The sequence below is a fragment of the Dryobates pubescens genome, chromosome 28 (assembly GCF_014839835.1).
Source record: "Dryobates pubescens isolate bDryPub1 chromosome 28, bDryPub1.pri, whole genome shotgun sequence".
Lineage (NCBI taxonomy): Eukaryota > Metazoa > Chordata > Aves > Piciformes > Picidae > Dryobates > Dryobates pubescens.
In genome coordinates, this window is record NC_071639.1 from 11,121,616 (window position 1) to 11,139,772 (window position 18,157).

At 48.1% G+C, this 18,157-nt stretch overlaps 1 protein-coding gene across 1 annotated transcript in view; it reads right to left on the reverse strand.

The window, feature by feature from the left end:
* Window positions 1–5,203: 5,203 nt before the first annotated feature.
* The window catches only part of FOXO3 (forkhead box O3), an 87,573-nt gene continuing 74,619 nt past the window's right edge, over window positions 5,204–18,157 (reverse strand). Inside the window, exons 2-3 of the mRNA XM_009896458.2 lie at window positions 15,298–16,733; window positions 5,204–5,391 (exon numbers count right to left, since the gene is read on the reverse strand). Of these exons, the coding sequence (XP_009894760.2) occupies window positions 15,333–16,733 (1,401 nt within the window). The 3' untranslated portion in view covers window positions 5,204–5,391; window positions 15,298–15,332. The remainder of the gene's footprint in view (window positions 5,392–15,297; window positions 16,734–18,157) is intronic.

Genomic DNA, 18,157 nt, shown 5'->3' on the forward strand with positions numbered 1-18,157 from the left:
CTTGAAAACATCATTTACTCTTGAAAAATTGCTCCAAAGCCCCAACCTCTCCATCTGTGGCTTCCCACCAGGGTGGGAGAAGGTTTTTGTCAGTGCCTCGTGTTTTTGAGCACGCTCTCTTGTGCCTTGGCCAGAGCCCTTGGTTTAACTTCCTGCTGAGTCAGGCTGCTGGGTTTCTTATCCCAAATCCCAAATGGATGGTTGCAAGTACTCCAGGCATTTTTCCAAGACAGTTTGAAACCCAGCCAAGCCCACGGTGGTGGTGGTGTGGGGGTGTGTGTGTGTGTGCATGTAGCTCTTCCTGACCAGTTTGCAGTTGGGCTGGTTGTCTCCCAGGATGGACAAGCCAAGCTACAGCTGCAGGTTGCAGCCACCACTCCCCAGAATCAGACTGAATGTGCTGATTTTTAGCAGCAGTAAATCACAGAATGCTAGGCTGGAAAGGACCCCAAAGATCATCTGATCCAACCTTTCTAGGTGACAGTACAGTTTAAATGAGACAATAGCCCTGCACTCTGTCCAGCACAGTCATAGGGGAATCCTTGGAAGAGGATTCCAATGTCCAACTGTTCTCATGGGGGACAATTTTCCTCTGGAGTCCAATGGGAATCTCCCCAGCAGTAACTTGTACCCATCACCCCTTGTCTTTTCTGTGGGACTCCTTGTTAAAAGGAACTCTCCATCATCCTGGTAGCCACTTTTAATGTCCTGATCTGTGGTAATAAGGTCTCCTCTAAACTCTCTCAAGGCTGAACAAACCCAGCTCTCTCAGCCTTCCCTCAGATGCTCCCATTGAGGGGGGTTATCTGACCACCAAAGCCACACTGGCTTGGCTGAAGGGATGCAGTGCAGAGGACCACATAAATACACATTTGCAGACTCTACTGGATGCAAGATGAGGCTTCCCATTCCCCAGCCCCAAACCCCAGCCCAGCCAGTTTCACCTGCTGCTGCTTGGAGCTCCCCCCCCCCCCCCTTTTCCAGGCCCAGCATTTAGACATTCACCTAGGAGACAAGAAGAGCAGAGCAAAGGCAGATGTGCAATGTAGAGATCCATTATGCTTTATTTACATGCTTCACCATCTCTTTTACAAACTAGATTACAATTTAAAATGGAATACACAAGGCAATATCTACTAACACCAAGTGGAGTTAAGCACTGCATCTCTACTTCGTTTGGAAAGGGGCAGGTTTTGCTCCAAAAACAAACTTTCCCTCCAACCTCTGTGTAGTATAATCCTCCAGGGCAGTTATATCTCTCTCTCTCTCTCTTTTTTTTTTCCCTTTTTTTTTTTCCCTCTTTTAAATATAAAATCCTCAGTTAAGACTGCAACATCAGAGTGTCTGCTTTCAAATGAAAGTACAAGATAGCCCAAAAATGATAAGTAGAAACTGTTCAGCTCTTCGGCCATGCATGATAAGGCTGTGGATTTAATATGTCTTCCAACTGACATGGCTTGAAACAAAAATAAAACAGATAAAACAGTTTTACAGATACTGTATACATTATTGTTTATTTTTTTTTTTCCCTAATCATGCAACTTTTTTTTGTTTTACCCCCTCCCCCCCTTAAAAAAAAGTTCAACATGTGAAGCCAGATGTACAATCCACGGTGGTGGTGGTGGTGGTTTGGTTTTTCTCCCCTCCCAAACCCATAGTAATAAAATGTTATCTGGTCCCCCTTGGCATCTGTTGGCAATCCTGAAGGTGTGTGGTATGCTAGAAACACTGATTGCCAAGCTCAGAGAAATACATCACCCAAAAGGTAGCTCTTTGAAGTGGTGGCACAGAAACACCGCGCTGGAGTTAAGCAGTGGTCAACTCTCTGATTGTCCTCAACAGAAAATTTTGCTACAAAATCAGCTCAAATGATTTCATCAATTTGCCCCCCAAACCTATGACTATGAGCTGTGTAAATGTCACTTTTTTAGACCTTTTGTTTAGACCAAGTGCTTTAAATCACTGGTCTGGACCTTTCTCTGGTTTCAGAAGGAAAACTTCTGGGCATATTCAAAAGACCAAATTGTCAAAAGGTAGGCCTCTCAAAATTAGCCTTTGGAGTCTGTATTTTGACACCTAAATAAGTGGCCCTTGAAGTCAGCAAGATTTATTTAGCACTTCTGGAGAGAAGGGCATTTGCTGGGCACCTCAGCAGGTGTAGAAGGTGGTGACCTTCCCCTGGGCCTGGGGGGGATCTGCCATCTCTCCGTATTTCCAGAAGCAATGAGGGCAGAGCAGCTCATCCCCTACAACCACACCGCTGGTGCCTGACACCAGGCACTTCTGTTTGAAAATTTTGGCCCCAAAAATGAGCAAGAGAAACCAAGCCAAAGCATGGAAATGCTCTCCTGGATATTGCTGGCAGGCCAGTGAAGCCTTCCAGCAGCTAATGCTTTGATTTTTGTTAACACTTCTCTGCTGTTGGCTGTCCCTAAATCAAGTGGGTTTCCTCCATTCTCTGAACAGAGTGGGCCATGATTTTCTCTCTCATTTCTGCCAGCAGGAGCTAGCTCTGTCTAGGGGGCGAGGCTGCTGTAGCAGAGCAGGAGCTGCCCCCATTTGGCTGAAGCTAATGGGCCTTCCCTTGCCTTTAGACAAGACCCACATCCACACTGAGAGCAAAACCGACGGACTTCGGTTGCCTCGGCCGCGGCGTCGAGTTCGGCCTCACTGGTGCTGTCAGTGACCTGTTTGGTGGTCTTTGGGCAGGCACTCCAGCTCTCACCAGTGTTTCACCTGTGCAGGAGCCAAAGGCTGCATTCCAGCATGGTGACCACTAAGTGAGCTCTGCTGGAGGCCAGACCTGCAGGGATGGGAGACAACCCCAGCTGCAGGGCTGCGGCCTTGCAGGAGCCTCAGGGAAGAGCTCTGGCGGGAAATCCTTCGGCATACGCTCCCATGTCAGGGCGCGCCAGGAAGCCGAGAGCTACTCTTACACACTCAGAGGAGGTTGATAAAGCTCTTGACCACTTTTGGAGCTGGACTCAGCATAGTGACCTCTAGCCTAGGTGACCACAGTGCCACACACCAGCACCCTGGGTAGCTGGCTACCAACAGAGACAGGCAACAAACATCAGCTAACTCCAGTGATGTAAGCAATGAGCCCCCACGCTGCCAAACAGACCACCTGGTGTGAGAAGAGAAGAGAAGGTCTCTTGAAAGGCAAATGATTAAACCCTTGGCTGCTTGGAAGAGCCGAGGTGCTCTAGGGCTACACTAACCACAAGTGCACAGAGTCATAACTGCAGGGAGAAACTGAGGAGGACTTTGTCACAAGAGAACAGCGTGGGGGAAACGGGACAGAACAAAACTGCCATCACACTAGGAGCTGCAGTTTCACCAGTATCACCTCAGGGACCTGGAAAGTGAGGAGCAAGGAAGGGCCCACAAATGCCTGTGTGTGTCTGTGTGTGCATGACTGTGCCTGTGCGGAGGCGGTGGCGAGAGGGAGTCACTCCACATTGCATGGGACATGGGGCAGTGGGAACTCATGCACTGAGACCTGGGGGTTTAAAATGCTAGTTTTGTTGGGGTTTTTGTTGTGGGGTTTGTTTGTTTGTTTGTTTTTTCTAACATCCATGCATAATGAGCCATTTCTGTACATAACAAAATATATTTATATATTTATAATGCATAATGCTTTTATGCAGAGATCAACAACAACAAAAAAGAAGAAGAACCCAAACCAAACTTCATCTATCGCTTTGGAGAATTCTGTACACCCTGTCCTCTTCACAACCTCTTCACCACCAGTTCCTTATGTACCTACCAGTGGTGTCTTCCCCTCTGTTTTGTTTTTTTTTGGGTTATCCCACCCTCTTCCCCAGAGACTAAGGAAAAGTAATCAAACTTTCCAGATTATAGAGAGGATCTATGCAGCACCATACCTTTTATTCATTATTATTATCATTATTATTATTATTATTGTTCATTTTACAAAAGAAGAAGAAGAAGGAAAACAAAAATCTTAGAAGCAAAATATATAAAACTGCCTTGTCGCTCAGTGTCATTTGTCCTCTTACAACCTATGCTCCTAGGAAAAAGCCAGTTGGCTGATACTGTCACCTTGCCATTCCCTCTTCCTGCTGCTTCTGCCACAACAGATTATACATAATGAGAAGGAAAAAAATAAATCAAGGCTATGTCCAAAACAACAACAACAACAAAAGGATCACTGATGCAGTATCACACCCTGCAACGACCTGTGCCTCAGCACCCGGCCTTGCCACTGCGAGGCACCTGCCAATGGCCTGCCTCTACACACAACTTTTCTGCCAAGTGGCATATTTCCCTTATTTTACACTTTTTCAAACACATCTTTACAGGTGGCTATGCTCAACTTGTCTGGCACCTCAGCTTCTAACTCCTCAGCCTGGGTGCACGTGCAGGCAGCGGCACCCGCGGTCAGGCCATCCTCACCAGCCCAAGAGGCCTTGGCTTCTTTTGCAACCAACCCTGGTCTGACACTCATGGAAAGCAGGGGTGTACCATTCAATTTAAGGAAAGGACTTCTAAAGAAAGAAGCAAACCAACCCAACAAACAAAGAGACCACACACATCACCTCTCTCTGGAATTCAGCCAGTCAGTCGGCCGTGGAATCAGAAAACCCTGATGTCTGAGCAGTGTTGGGTTATGATCCTTTCAGAAAACCCTGATGTCTGAGCAGTGTTGGGTTATGATCCTTTCAGAAAACCCTGATGTCTGAGCAGTGTTGGGTTATGATCCTTTCAGAAAACCCTGATGTCTGAGCAGTGTTGGGTTATGCTCCTTTCAGAAAACCCTGATGTCTGAGCAGTGTTGGGTTATGATCATTTCCTTACACATGCACAGTACTTCAGATTTCCCAGGGAGAGAAAGCAATACAAAAGAAAAGGAAAAAAAAAATCTAAGGAAATCAAACTGGAGGTTATTAAGAGGGGAGGGTGGGCAGACAGGGGGAAAAAAACCTCCAAAAAGAAAAGCCAACTTAAAACATCCTATAAACCATTAATATATTGAAACACCACATACTCATTGACAAGTAACTGCTGTAAAGGCTACACAGTGCGTTCTCAACAGGATGGTGCTGAACATTGTCTCCACAGCAGGTGCTTGACCATCCCAGCAATGATTTTGCATACTTCAGAAATAGTTCAATTCCCAACTTAAAAAAAAAAAACAGAAGAAAAAAAAAAAGAAAGAAAGAAAGAAAAAAAAAAGAAGAAAGAAGGAAACCAAAAAGGAGAATCTTCACTCCAGAAGAGGCCTATTAACAGTCTGCTTCATTAGGAAAATAATGCAGGGTTCACGAAGGTCGTAAGCTGTAAACAGTATCACTGTCCACTTGCTGACAGCAGATTTGGCAAAGGGTTCTCTCTCTCTCTCTTCTCTCTTTGTGTCAGTTTGAGGGCCTGCAGAGGAGGAAGAAGAAAAAACAGTGAAACTGCAGCATGTAGTAAATAAAAATATATTAAACACACACACCAGCCCCCCCAGCAAAAAAGGCAACCAAGCAAACCTCCAAACCCAACTGACAAGAAGTTTTGTTTGCCCTCAGAAACTTCCAACTCAGAGTGAGCAGTAAGTTGCACCATGGCCCTGCCTGAAAATGCTTCTCCTTTCCAAGGACTGAGTGTGTTTCTTTGCTGTCTTAGCTGCTCCCAAGCAGGAAATAAAGAACCTTCTCTCCACAGAAAAGCAATGGCCAGGTCTGATTTACAGAACCCCAGTGCATGGTCTGTTTGCTGCTCGTATTTCCAGGTGAAGCACCAAAGTGCCCTTCAGCTCTTCTCCATTTCTCATCATCAGGCTTTCTCAGCACCACCAAACGGCTGAACAAACCATCTGGCAGTGTGTGCCATCAACCACCACCCTGGAAGGACAGCTGAAGGAGGCTGCTCAAGAGAAGCAGCATGGAGCCGAGAATTTTGGTTTGGCCTTCAGAGCTCTCCATATTTCTGCTCATACCACACACTGTCCACAGACAGGGTCCACCAAGCTTTGAAAATGGAATTTGGGTTCAGCTTGTTCTGTAGCCATGGAACTTGTTTGTAGAGGGAAAGACACTGGATGGAGCATGGAGATGACTATTAAGGGATGCAGTAAGCAGGTAAACAACTTAAACCAGAGGAACAGTTCAGCAAGCACATTTGAACATTCCCATGGAATCTCTCACACCTTCAGGAAGCCCAGCTGGTAGCCACCTGTGGTGCTGGGCATGCAACTTCTGGCTCTGAAATGGCTTCTGAAACCAGGGCTTAGTCCCCCACACCACGCTTACAACTTGTTGAGGATTTTCTCTGAGCTGAATGATGGCCTTTGGAGGTCCCTTCCAACCCAGACTATTCTATGGTTCTACAATTGCTGATTTTGGTTTGGTTTTTTCATGTAGTGCCAAGAAGAAAGGGACACTTGCTGAACCCAAAAAGCCATTTGAGTTAACTGCAGTAATGTCTTTTCTCTCTCAAAAGACCCTTGGTATCAAGGCATCCTCATGAAAACCGGCGGGTTTAGGGGGACCGCTGGATTAATGCGAACCAAAGGAGATCACTCAAAGGCTGTCACGAGATGACTCTCCATCACTATCCCTCTCTCCTTTCTAAGGTGCCAGGCAGTGATCCTATGATAACATTTTATTAAAATGACCTATTCTGATAATGCTCAATGATTGATGGGAATTTAATCATTCTGTCTCCTGGTTATTAGAGCAATGGCGTGACAGCTGCTCCCTGCGCCATTAGGGAAGAACTTCATTCAGCACAGCTTAGGGAGCAGACAGATTGCATGTTTCACCCAAACAAAATTTGGCTTTAGCCTCAATTATGTGGAGGGGTTTGGGGGTAGACTGTGTGGTGAATAAAGGGATTTCCTACTGGATCAACATATTGATTTCTTCGTTTTCAAAGGGCAAATTACTACTAGCTGTTCGTTACTGTGCCTGCCTGGCAACGACTCCGTTTGCTGCGGCCTGATGGCCCTAACAAGGTCAGCAGAAGATACCCAGAGACAGGGCTGGTAGCCCCCACTAAAACCTGGCTAGTGGCTTGCATGCATCTCAAACTTTCCTCTGCTTCTCCTTAAAGCCTTGACATGAGGGAGGGCTGGAAAGGGTGACTTCCCAAAGCACCACCTGGGGCTGGGGTCCCACACTGAGGCAGCCTGGGCTCTTGTGCAGCTGCCACTTGCACTGAGCAGAGGCTTAACTTTGGCACATGTGGGAAGTCTTGCTCACTTTGAATGGAGATACCAAGAGTAAATGAGTTCAGAAACTCTCCATGAATGTAACATTTACATTAAAAGTGCATGCAAAGTATTACACTGTGAAACAAAGGGGCAAGAGAAAAGAGTGGAGGGTAGGTGACAATGAGCATCACCTGTGGAAGTGGCACTGCCTGGTATTTTCCTCCGGAGGACACTCATCCTTCAGACAGTGCCAATATTTAGGAGACAGACACACAGCTCAGGTGAAATTTGCTCACAGCAGACCTAAACCCTGCTCCACTTTCACAGCTCTGTTTACATGGATTTTGCAAATAGATTAAAAAATGAACCAAAGTAGACCAAGGTCTTAACCCTCAAATGATCCCACTGAAGTCCTTAAGACCCACATTTCTCCCTTTCTGTTTTGACACAGAAAGCCTCAGAGTTATCCCTGAGTTAGCAGCCTGCTGCTTCACAGCAATGCAAACTACCTCAGGCAGGGAAGCAAGAACTCCAGTTCTTCCTCAGCCACAACTCCCCAGTGTTCCTTTCTTCCTGCCCTCAAACACCTCCAGCTGCATCCTGGAGATGATGTGCCCTTTTTTCTCTGCCCTCCCATCCTCTACCTTGCTACTGACCAGTTACAGATGCTGCTCTTGCTTCACTCTGTAGCCAAGCTGTTGGTTGCAATTTCCCTCCAGCAACATTTCCTCACCTCTGTCTCACATCATTCCACCACCTAACTGGAAGGCTGTCTCCCCAGCCCCACGCCAGCTGTCAGAGCAGCTCTGAAGGATCATGTGCTTCCTGTTGCTTTCTCCCTTTGATTCCCAATAGTGCCAGTTATGGAGCATGGGAAAGTTCTTCAGAAGAGAAAGGTGATGCAGGGATGCTCCCCTGAGCCACAGATAACATGCACTGGTGGTGAGTTTATCAGTAAGCAAACAGAACAATCACCACATGCAGTTTTCTTTTTAAAAGAGAAGTTATGTGCTCCTTTATGGCATGAGAAACCACACCACCAGCACACAGCTCCTCTCTAAGGAAGCCTACCAAGGACCTCTTGGTTTGGCTGGAAGGCTTCTGGAGTGGATTACATCTTGCAGAGTCTCACCACGCAGAGGTGTGTAAAACAAGTGTTTTCCCTGGGTACCACTCTCCAACTACTCCCCAGGGAGAGGAAATCCCTGTAACTAACTTGTACTGCCCAGAGACTTGGGATGGAAACATTTTCAAGGAGACTTGCATCCCTTGGTGACAGATGTGTGCCCTTTCTGGTCCCTCTGCCCCTTGCTTTGTCATCACCATCACAGCTGCTGATAAATTTTATCCTTGCTTTTTTTGTTCACTGGCCCGAGGAGCAGGGTGGAAATCCCACCAGGTATGGGTGACACTGCCAGCAGTTGAGAGGTGTCAGCCTGGGTGTTCAACACAGCACCTTTTAGGCAGGATGTTGCTGGATTAGAGGAAGAAAGCCCAAAATGCTTGCCACATACATCTTCAGCTAGGGGTAAAATACATTGCCTGGAACAGCGATGCTCTCTTTAGGCACTAGGGAGAACGGGGAAGGAGACCTCTGCTGCAGAGCAGAGAAGGAAGCATAACTACTGCACCTCTGCATGACCAGAGAAGGCCTTTGCTGGCACTTCTGAATCTGAAAAATAAGAGCCACTTGTTAAAGGTATCTGCATGGCTGGAAAGATCCCGAGTTATGGCTTTACAGCGCTATGGAAACGTGCTGCGTACTCTCTAGTCTGAATGTCTTCACAGAGAGTTTCTTTTTCTCTGCCAGGTACCAAGCCTAATTTAAAAACATCCTCCTTGCTAAGGAGTCTTCTCATTTTCCTCTGCAGCAAGTTGAAAATAACTGGGCACACAAAAGGATTTGCACCATGTTGACATAAGGCAGAACATCCTCTGCCATGACTCACCAGTGGCAGAGAAAGCAAAAGAGGGAAGGTCCTTCCTCACACCCAGGTATTGACTGCATCTGTATGAAATGAACTACCTGTGAAAGCCAGGAGAAGCAGGCAGTACAAGTGCAGTGGGCAAGGTATTCAGCTGAGCTGTGAAGTGGATAAATGCAAGCCATGCCCCATGGCATCACCTGGGAAAGTGCCTTTTTGCCTGGAGTCATTGCAGGCGACCATGGCTACGCAGCAGCCTCCCTTAGCAGAGCTGCATCCCTGTCCCACTGCTGCTCAGCAGATGCCTGCTCCACCAGGCTCCAGCAACTGCCACCCCCTGTGGTAATTTGAGTGGAAAAGCTGATTAAACAGCCCCCACAGGCAGCTTCCCACCACCAGCCACAGGTACCCCATTTAATGGGGTCGGTGTCCCCTCTCACCCTCTGGGGCTGGGTCAGGGCACTGATGGGAGCACCCTGCTGAAGACTCTGGTGGGATGCCACTGCACGAGCGTCCTTCATCATCCTCCCTGCCCAGGCCAGGAGAGGCAGGCTGGCCGTTTCCATGTGGCGCTGCTCAGATCCGTGCGCTCCTGCTGCTGACGCTGCTGCTTGGCTGCCAGCAGCACAGGGCTGAAACCTCTCTGGCTGCCAGAGCCTCACCTCGGCGCAGCGCTGGATTGCTCTGAGAAAGGATCTCAGCCTTATCTCAGCCTTTTCTCAGCTGCATGACGCTCTGTTTCTAAAATGATCTCCTATTACGCGCTCCTTCAGGAAAACACGTTCGTAGGGAGGGTATTTAAAAGTCTGGCTTGAAAGAGGGGGGTGGGGAAAAAAAGGGAGAAGAAAAACCACCTGTAAGCATCCCAGCGAGCATGTCTGGGGACCAGCACTGATCTGCAGCTCTAAACAATCATTACAGCTCATTCACATGAAAAAGACGATTTGTGAAGACTCATTCTGTAATAAAACCTTTTGTGCTGCTGATCCAGGGAGGAAAGCACTGGGGAGACCAGTTGATGCAGGCTGTTCTAAAAATATCAGTTTGTGCTGTCATCTGGTGAGAGTATGTCATCCTGTAATCTTGGCATCTGCAGGGACAGCAAGTTTCTGCCTAATTATTGCTGCTGAATCACATGACAAAGCATGAGGTACTAAAAACCAGATCTATATAAAACACCCAACAGGAGAACACCCAAGCCGCAGGATCACACCGCTGGCCTGGCTTCAGCTTGCTCTACACTCACAACACGAGCCTGCCAAGGGGTTCACAGATCTTTTTCCTGGGTTAATAAACCCCCAAACATAAACTCAGATTAAAAAAAAACAGAAACAAACCCAAACCAACCCCACAACAAACCAGCCAAACCAAAAAGCCCTGCTCCCAGAAGGAGTGATTCATTGTTTGTGCGTTAGCTCCTGCTGCCTCCACGCACCAAAAGACACGGCAGCTCTGCAAGCACAGGACCGGCTCCTGTGTGCAAGGGGCTTGGAGGGGCACTGAGGCCAGTGGGGTCTCATCAGGAGCAGCCCTAACTGCGTTTGCCCAGCTTTCCCCTTCCACCCTCCCCAGCAGCTACAAGCACCGAGTTTGCTCCTGTGCCCCTGGTGTGTGCCAGGGTCAGGGCAGGTCCTCCTTGGAGCTACTGGGAAGACTGTTCCTGGTGAAATACATTTTCTATGCGGATATTTTTGTTCAAAGACTAAACTCGGGGTGTGTGATATTTAGTTAGTCACAAAACCACCTTTCAAAACTTGGGCTGGCTGAAACAACACTGTCAAACGTTAGCTCACCACCACCTTAACCACTAACCTGTTAGAATGGAGCAGAAGAATTTGCTGCTCCTCAATTTCCTTTACATTCTTTACAGGCAGCCAGCTCCACCTTGGCTCCCTGTAAGAAACCTGCTAGCCCTACCCCGAAGATCTCACTCTTGAAGAGAGGAGGAAGCATGGCTATGGTCCTGAGGCAGTCAAGTGTCCTCAGGCAAGAGGCCCGCTGATTTTGCTTTCCACATTTCAGCTTTAATGATCAGAAAACAAGGTTTCTGGTAAAGAATAAAAATCATCTTCCTTGTGGCATATTGTCCAGAAGTCCCTGATTTGAAACTCCATCCAAATGAAGATCTTTTCACTAACTACTTCAGCTTTTAAGATGGTGTTGTAGCGAATAATGAGTCATCCTGAGAACTGTGCATGAGTCTTTGGTATGAATTTCACCCAGGAACAGGCTGAACACCAAGTAACAAATAGGCAACTTGTCCAAACTGATATGGGCTAAGGAAATACCACCAGGCTTTCATGATGCTTTTATCAGAGATGTTAATCACTACATTGGGTGAACATAAAAGTGGCATTGCTGCTAGCAGCTTGTGCACTCTACTGCTGCAGTAAGACAATGTGGGATCTGTATGGTGCTAAGGCAAAATGAGTGACTTCAACTGATCTATGAAGTATTTCACTTGCCCTTTTTGAACAAGTCAACATGAGTCCAGCACAACTCCTTTACAGAGGCTGCTAAACATCACACTGAAACCCCTCTCAGAAGATATGAGCAGGTGAATTTTTCAGATGGTGAAACCAGCTCAAGAAGTTCCTGCCTTGCTTGTGCTGAGCTCTCCTCCACTCCTGTCCAAGCCCTGCCAGCAGCCCTGCCTGTGCAGCACCGCTGTGAACCGGATCACTGAAACAACAACTTGGACAGCTTTTGATGCCTGAAGATTTAAATGTTTGCCAAACTGGTAGCTGATCACCAGCTCCCCTCACCTTCCCAAACAGTCTGCCCTGCCAATCTATTTGGGACTACTCTTTGGTGAATTCCAAGTCCTTTGGCACTCACCAGCTGATAAGGACCACAGAACAAAGTGCAGAGTTGTGGGAAGCCCAGGCTGAGAGAAGACCTACCAATTTCAAAATGAAAGGTATTCTAGACACAGGCAAGGGAATAGTGATGTCTTTATTTATTGATAAATAAGATGAAAAACCAAGGTGATGATTATCTGAGTGGGTGGAGAGCATATCCAGTGCTCTTGGGAAGCAGGCAGAGATAGAGAAACAGAGGCTTGAGCCAGCTTAAGAGGGGAAAATTACGGCTGAGTGAATAAAGCATGAGGAAAGTGTATTGATTTTCTCTTTCTTCTTGTAAGAGAAAAAAAGGGAAACAAACCAAATTTCATTTATATGCCTCAATGAGGGCCCTCTGAAAGCCTGGGCATGGCCAGCCCCATGGGCACAAGGCCAGCATGGTGGGACCAGGCTCACTGCAGCAACCACGCACAGCGAACGTGAGCACAGCCACTAAACTCGAGGTGGTGGCACCTCCTGCACGTGTTTTTCACTTCCCCTATGAAGAAACTGTAGTTGACTTTCTTCCAAAGTAAACCCCTCTCTATAGCTAGAGTATGTATAAAATAAATACCTCAGTATTTAGCTTCTTTCTTTTCTTCCCCAAAACTGACTCCAACATTTCTCTTCTGTTTCATAAGCAAACACAGCACTCACGATTCCCAGGTATGCCAACAATCCATTGTAACTGCTTCTGCCTGCCTACCAAACACATCTGGCCACCCTTGTGAAGCAGATGTAGCATGAGCGAGCTCCAGGCTGCTCTGCTGAAAGCATTCCCCAGTCCTCAAGCCTGTAAAGATTCATTCCTGGGATGATGAACACTGCCGAGAGAAGATCTTCATTCAAGGGTCCCTATTGCTACAGCGAAGCGGAGAAGTAACCGAGAAAGCGATTCAGAACGATTGCATCTGATGTCACACGAGGTGATCCCATCGAAACAGGAGATGCTCTCAGGGAGGCAAACTCTCAAACAGAGCTGCTTAACAGCTGAGGAAGGGTGCATGATGAACCAGCTCAGCAGAAATCATCTGCACTTGCACCTGATACCGGAGGCACCCCGCAGCAGCCGGTCCACTTGTCAGAGAGAGAGAAAGAGGCTTCCACAGATGACTGGACAGTAATCTGCTGAGGAGAGCTGTCTCGTTAATAAATCTCTGCTCTGCAATGAGGCTCTGCTCACACAGATGTGTCAGTTCCTTTACTTGGAGGGCGCAGCCTGAAAGAGATCACGGCAGCTGCACTTGCTGTCAATGGCACAGGCTGGGGGGAAGAGACAGTGGCAGGCAGTGGTGAGGAAGTGGTGTGCTGGGGTGTACCTCCTCCATGCAAATCACCCTGTGGGCAGCTTCTTACCTACACTCAGCAGAAGAAGCTACCAAAGTAGGAAGCTGCTCTGTTTGTCAAGCCAAGCTGTCAAAAACATCTATTTTTTTAGGCCCCACTGTAGTGTTGGACACTTCGCAGTGATGAAGGAACCTACAGCTTTTCTTTCTTACCTCATGGAAAAAGGGGTTTTAAATCCAAAGAGCTCATGCACCTGCAGCAAGTGTGACCTCCTGCAAGTTTTTGCTTCCTGGTTCATGAGTCAATTCCTCTTTTTCCTCTTTCCTAAATTGTCCAGCACTAGAATTGAAGAAAACCAGCTGTGGCCCTGGCCTTGCTAAGCTGCTGTCCCGTGCACCATCAGCAGGACATGGCGTCCTCTACAGCCCACCTCTGCAGCCCATCTCCTGGTTGTGCACTGCACTGCTGTCCCTTTGAGGGAGAAGACATCAAAGAACCAGAGGAAATCCTCCTACCAACAACAAAAGGACTGTGCAAACCCCAACTGCTCCACCAGAGCAAGGAGGCCGGAGGGAGGACTCCTGCACACTCCTGTTCTCCCTCACAGGCAGCTGATCACAGCACACATCTCCTCTGCTACTCCATACACACAGGAAGGCATTCAGTGGGCTCACCACTGGTGCTCACCTACCACAAGGCTCCTCCCTTGAACATCTAACTGTGAAACAGAGAATGAAAACTCAATTAAAGATGAAAGGGGCAAATTATGCACCGTAAAGTCAAACGACACCAACTCCTCCTTTCCATCCTTCCTCTAGAAAATAAGGAAGTTGGAAGTTCAGCTACAAACTGAATGAATTCTTTGTTTAACCTCACCCCTGGGATACCTACAAACTATTCTTTAGTTTATAGAACACTTTCAATAATTTATAGCTAACCTTTTCTCCTAATATATTTTGAAATCTGCTCCCTTACCCTGATAAATAAACAAAGAAGAAAGGGCAACTTTGTGTGGCAGCTACTCCATGAGTCACAGTGAGTATGGGCAGTGAGCAGGCAGAGGTATGGGCAGGAGCCTGCACAATCACAAAAGGATGACAGAAACAATGTCTAAAAGTTCAGATACCCCTAGCTGTGGAAAACAAGCAATAGGGGAAAAACACCCCACACAAATGTAGAAGAAAAATAATGATCTGAAGAGGCTAAGATCTGAGAAGCACCTATGTCACAACCCAAACCTCACAGATATTCTCTTGCTGGAGTCCAAAAGGAAACGATACCCACCCCAGTCCTGGGAGGGGGACACACCAATAATTTGTGCATATTTCAAATGCTAAGCCCAGGACATTCCAGGGACCAGGCTCACCCTTGCCATTTCAGTCTATCATTCCCCCATTTGCTACCCTTTGCCAAGAACTACAATTTTTAAAAGCCCAAACAGCTTTGCTAGGGTTGCTGCACTACAGCAGCAGCACAACTCTAACTCAGAATCATAGAATGGTCTGGGTTGGAAGGGACCTCCAAAGGCCATTTGGTCCAGCTCCCTCTGCAGCAAGCAGGGGCATCCTCAACTAGATTCAGTCCTTATCTGTTCCATACAACCTGATCTTGGAAAGATGCTCATCCTCCTCCTCCCCTGCAGTGACAATGCTCCACTGAGTGCAAAGCCCCTTGCCCCACTCCCCACGTAACACAGCTTGGCTACACCAGGCATGGGCTGCAGAGAAGAATCCATCTGTTGCAACTTCAAAGACGACGAGTTGGAGCTCTGTGATTCCTAAAACCCACAAATATTCCACCTTGGGTTGCCTGATCTGTCATTAACATTTCTCATGCCTAAATTAAGAAGGACGCAAAGCATCAGATGTGTGCCGACAGCGTTGCAGCTGAACAGCTTTTATAGCCCAGCCTCATCTCCCTCCACACCTCCAAATGTTTCTTGGTTGTGCCTGTTGCATACCAACACACAGCAAAGCAAATGAGTATTAGCAGTGTGCACTGACTGTGAAGAGTTTGGTGCAAGCTCCAAAGAAACAAACCTAAAGCACCAATCATTTTACCACATCTATGGGGCACTGACCTGTTTGCCCATTTTCCCCTGTTCTCAAAGGTCCTTCAGCCTGGTACCCAACTCTGTGATGAAGCCTGTTTAGCACCAGTGAAGTTCCCCACATTCAGACTGACAACGTTCTGAGCTGAGATGAGGGAATCAAAGTTAAAATCCAGCCCATCTGCATCCATGAGTTCACTGCGGATAATGGACTCCATGTCACACTCCAGGCTCCCATTGAAAATATCCAGGTCCAAGTCACTCGGGAATTTCTCGTGTCCCATGACCGGGAGGTTGACGCTAGAGGAGTACAAAGAGGAGCCTGAGAGCGGGTCAGAAAGCGTTTGCATAGACTGACTGACAGCTGACTGCTGATGTTTGGTGGATCCCAAGCTGCTGGAGTCACTCAAGCCTATGTTACTGATGGAACTGGACAAGGCACGGCTGCCACTAAGAGAGGAGTTGTGGGACTGGTGCTGGTGATGGGGCAGGCTCTGACTGATCAGACCCCCCTGGCCGGACTGGGCGGCGAAGGACATCATGGGGTCGCTGCGGAGCATTATATTCCTGCGGGAATTCTGGGCGGACACAGCCGTGCTGGCCTGCGACATGAGCGGGTCAGACTGCGTCATCATGACGTCGCTGTGACTGAGTGCATCGGAGGCGAGGAGATCCTGCAGCGTCTGGTTGTTGTAATGAGAGATGGAAGAGAAGGTGGCCTGCTTGTTCTCCTGGATGGTCTGCATGGGCGACTGCCGGAGGGAGTTCAGCGACGAGGGCCCGAACACTGCATTGTTGAAGCTACTCGACGGGGAGCCCAGCCCTGAGCCTTTGGAGCCGTAAGGAAAACTGGAGCTTCTCTGCATCATCCCTCCAGTGGGCGACTGCTGGGAGGGAGGGAGTGTTATATTGTCCAAGAGATCATCCATGAGGTTATCTGTCAGTCCATCGTTCAGATTCATTGTCCCAGCCATATCAGTCAACCTAGGCAACTCCACAGTACACGGTTTGTTTACCGAGGGGGACAAACTCGATGGACTGCTGTAGAGCATGGGAGAGAGCGGAGCATCATCATCTTGAACGTCATCCAGCTCGGTGCTGGCCAGAATGGGAGACAGGCGGCCGCTGATGGTGCTGGCGTTGGAATTCGTCCGGGAGCGGAAGTCTGTCCACGCATCCAGCTCGTCGCTGCTGCGGGAGGTAGGACTCCCTGGCCACTTGGAGAGCTGGGAGGGGCTGTCCTCGCTCGTCTCCTGGGCAGTCTGCAGGGCTGCCTTTTTCTTAGCCGCCCGCCCTCTGCTCTTGGTGTACTTGTTGCTGTTGTCCATGGACACCGCGCGCCTCCGGGGCGCCTTGCCGCCTTTCCCCCCGTCCGGGTTGATCATCCACCAAGAGCTCTTCCCAGTGCCTTCGTTCTGCACCCTGACGAATCGGCTGTGGAGGGACAAGTTGTGCCGGATGGAATTCTGCAGGAAAGGAAGCAGAGCATAAGGTAAGGACCAGCACCTCCCTTCTCCTACCCAAACCTCAACCATCGCACGTGAAAACAGCAATACCAACGCCAGCACTGGGCCCTCCTGCACATCACCACGGGCTTCTCAGGTGGTGGAGACGGGAGGGCTGGAGTGTGGCTGCAGTAAAACAAGCCCCACTCTTGCACTAGTTGTGCATTCTTGGTACCCAGCTCTGCATCCCCCAAAGCTGCACCCTCAGGAAAGGAGCCTGACAGCTCCATTCCTGCTAGCCAGCAGCTTGATGTTTCTCTCTTACTTCTGACTCAGGACAAACCCGCTACACTATCAGCAATCTTGCAATCAGTTCCTTGGAATAAAAACTGCAAAGGCACTGCAAAAATCTGCCTGGAGGGGTAGTCACACTCAGAGCAACATCTGCAAATGTATTTTTAATTCTTCACGGACATGTGTGTTGTGTGTTTGTTACAGCAGCTCTCGAGAAAACGGAAAGTGCTGTGGCTCCTCTCCCACAGGCACCGTGCATGACTAAGCTGTACTTTCTTGATTAGAGGCACCAGAATGATGCCCATATTGCAGTAACTGGCCAGATGTCCCCTCGCTGTAGTACCCTTACAGTCTTTAAAACACAGTGTGAGGAAGTACATGACCAAGTCCCCGTCCCTGTAAGCTGCGAGGGATGGAGTTGTGTAAAGCTGCTGCTCGCAGACCTGTACCCGGTGCTCTTCAGGATGCTGCAAGACACAGCACTTCCACTGTGCGCTGTCTGCTCCTGCTTTTTCCCCCCCTGCACTAGTCAGCAGCATCTATTGTCCAAGACCCACATTGTCTCAAATTGGTGAAAATCACCTCAGAATGTGAAAGGCCAAAGTGAAGCAGCCCACAGCATCCCTCGTGAGATGCCTGCAGATTTAAACCAGATGAAAATCCCACTCCACGCATCCTGCTGATCTTGGGCTTAAAATACTGCTCAGAAAAAGATGGAAGTAAGTGATATCTGCTAGTGAGAATGCCTCCACCTTTGGCTGGTTGGGTTTGGGTTGGTTTTTTGGTGGAGCTATCCCACATTCCTTTGGCAGAATGGCTGTGTTACTCCTCTGGGTTAAAGATGGTCAGGTTAAAAGAGCTGCAGGAGTTCTTTCCCCTTAGATTTTAGCACTTGCCAGCTTGTATCCATGAAGAGCATCAAATCATATTTATTCTACCAGCATGCTTTAGAAAACACAAAGTCAACAGGACCATAGCATAATCAAACCATCCAGGATAAGTGTCCTTCATTTACAAAGCACTGAAGAAATCCCAGATTTAAATGGGGGGAAAAAAAATGAATCAGTCAACAAATCATTCACAAGCACCTCGACACTCACATGCTTAGGAGAAATGGATGTTTGACATAAGTGAACTGGAGACACATCTGA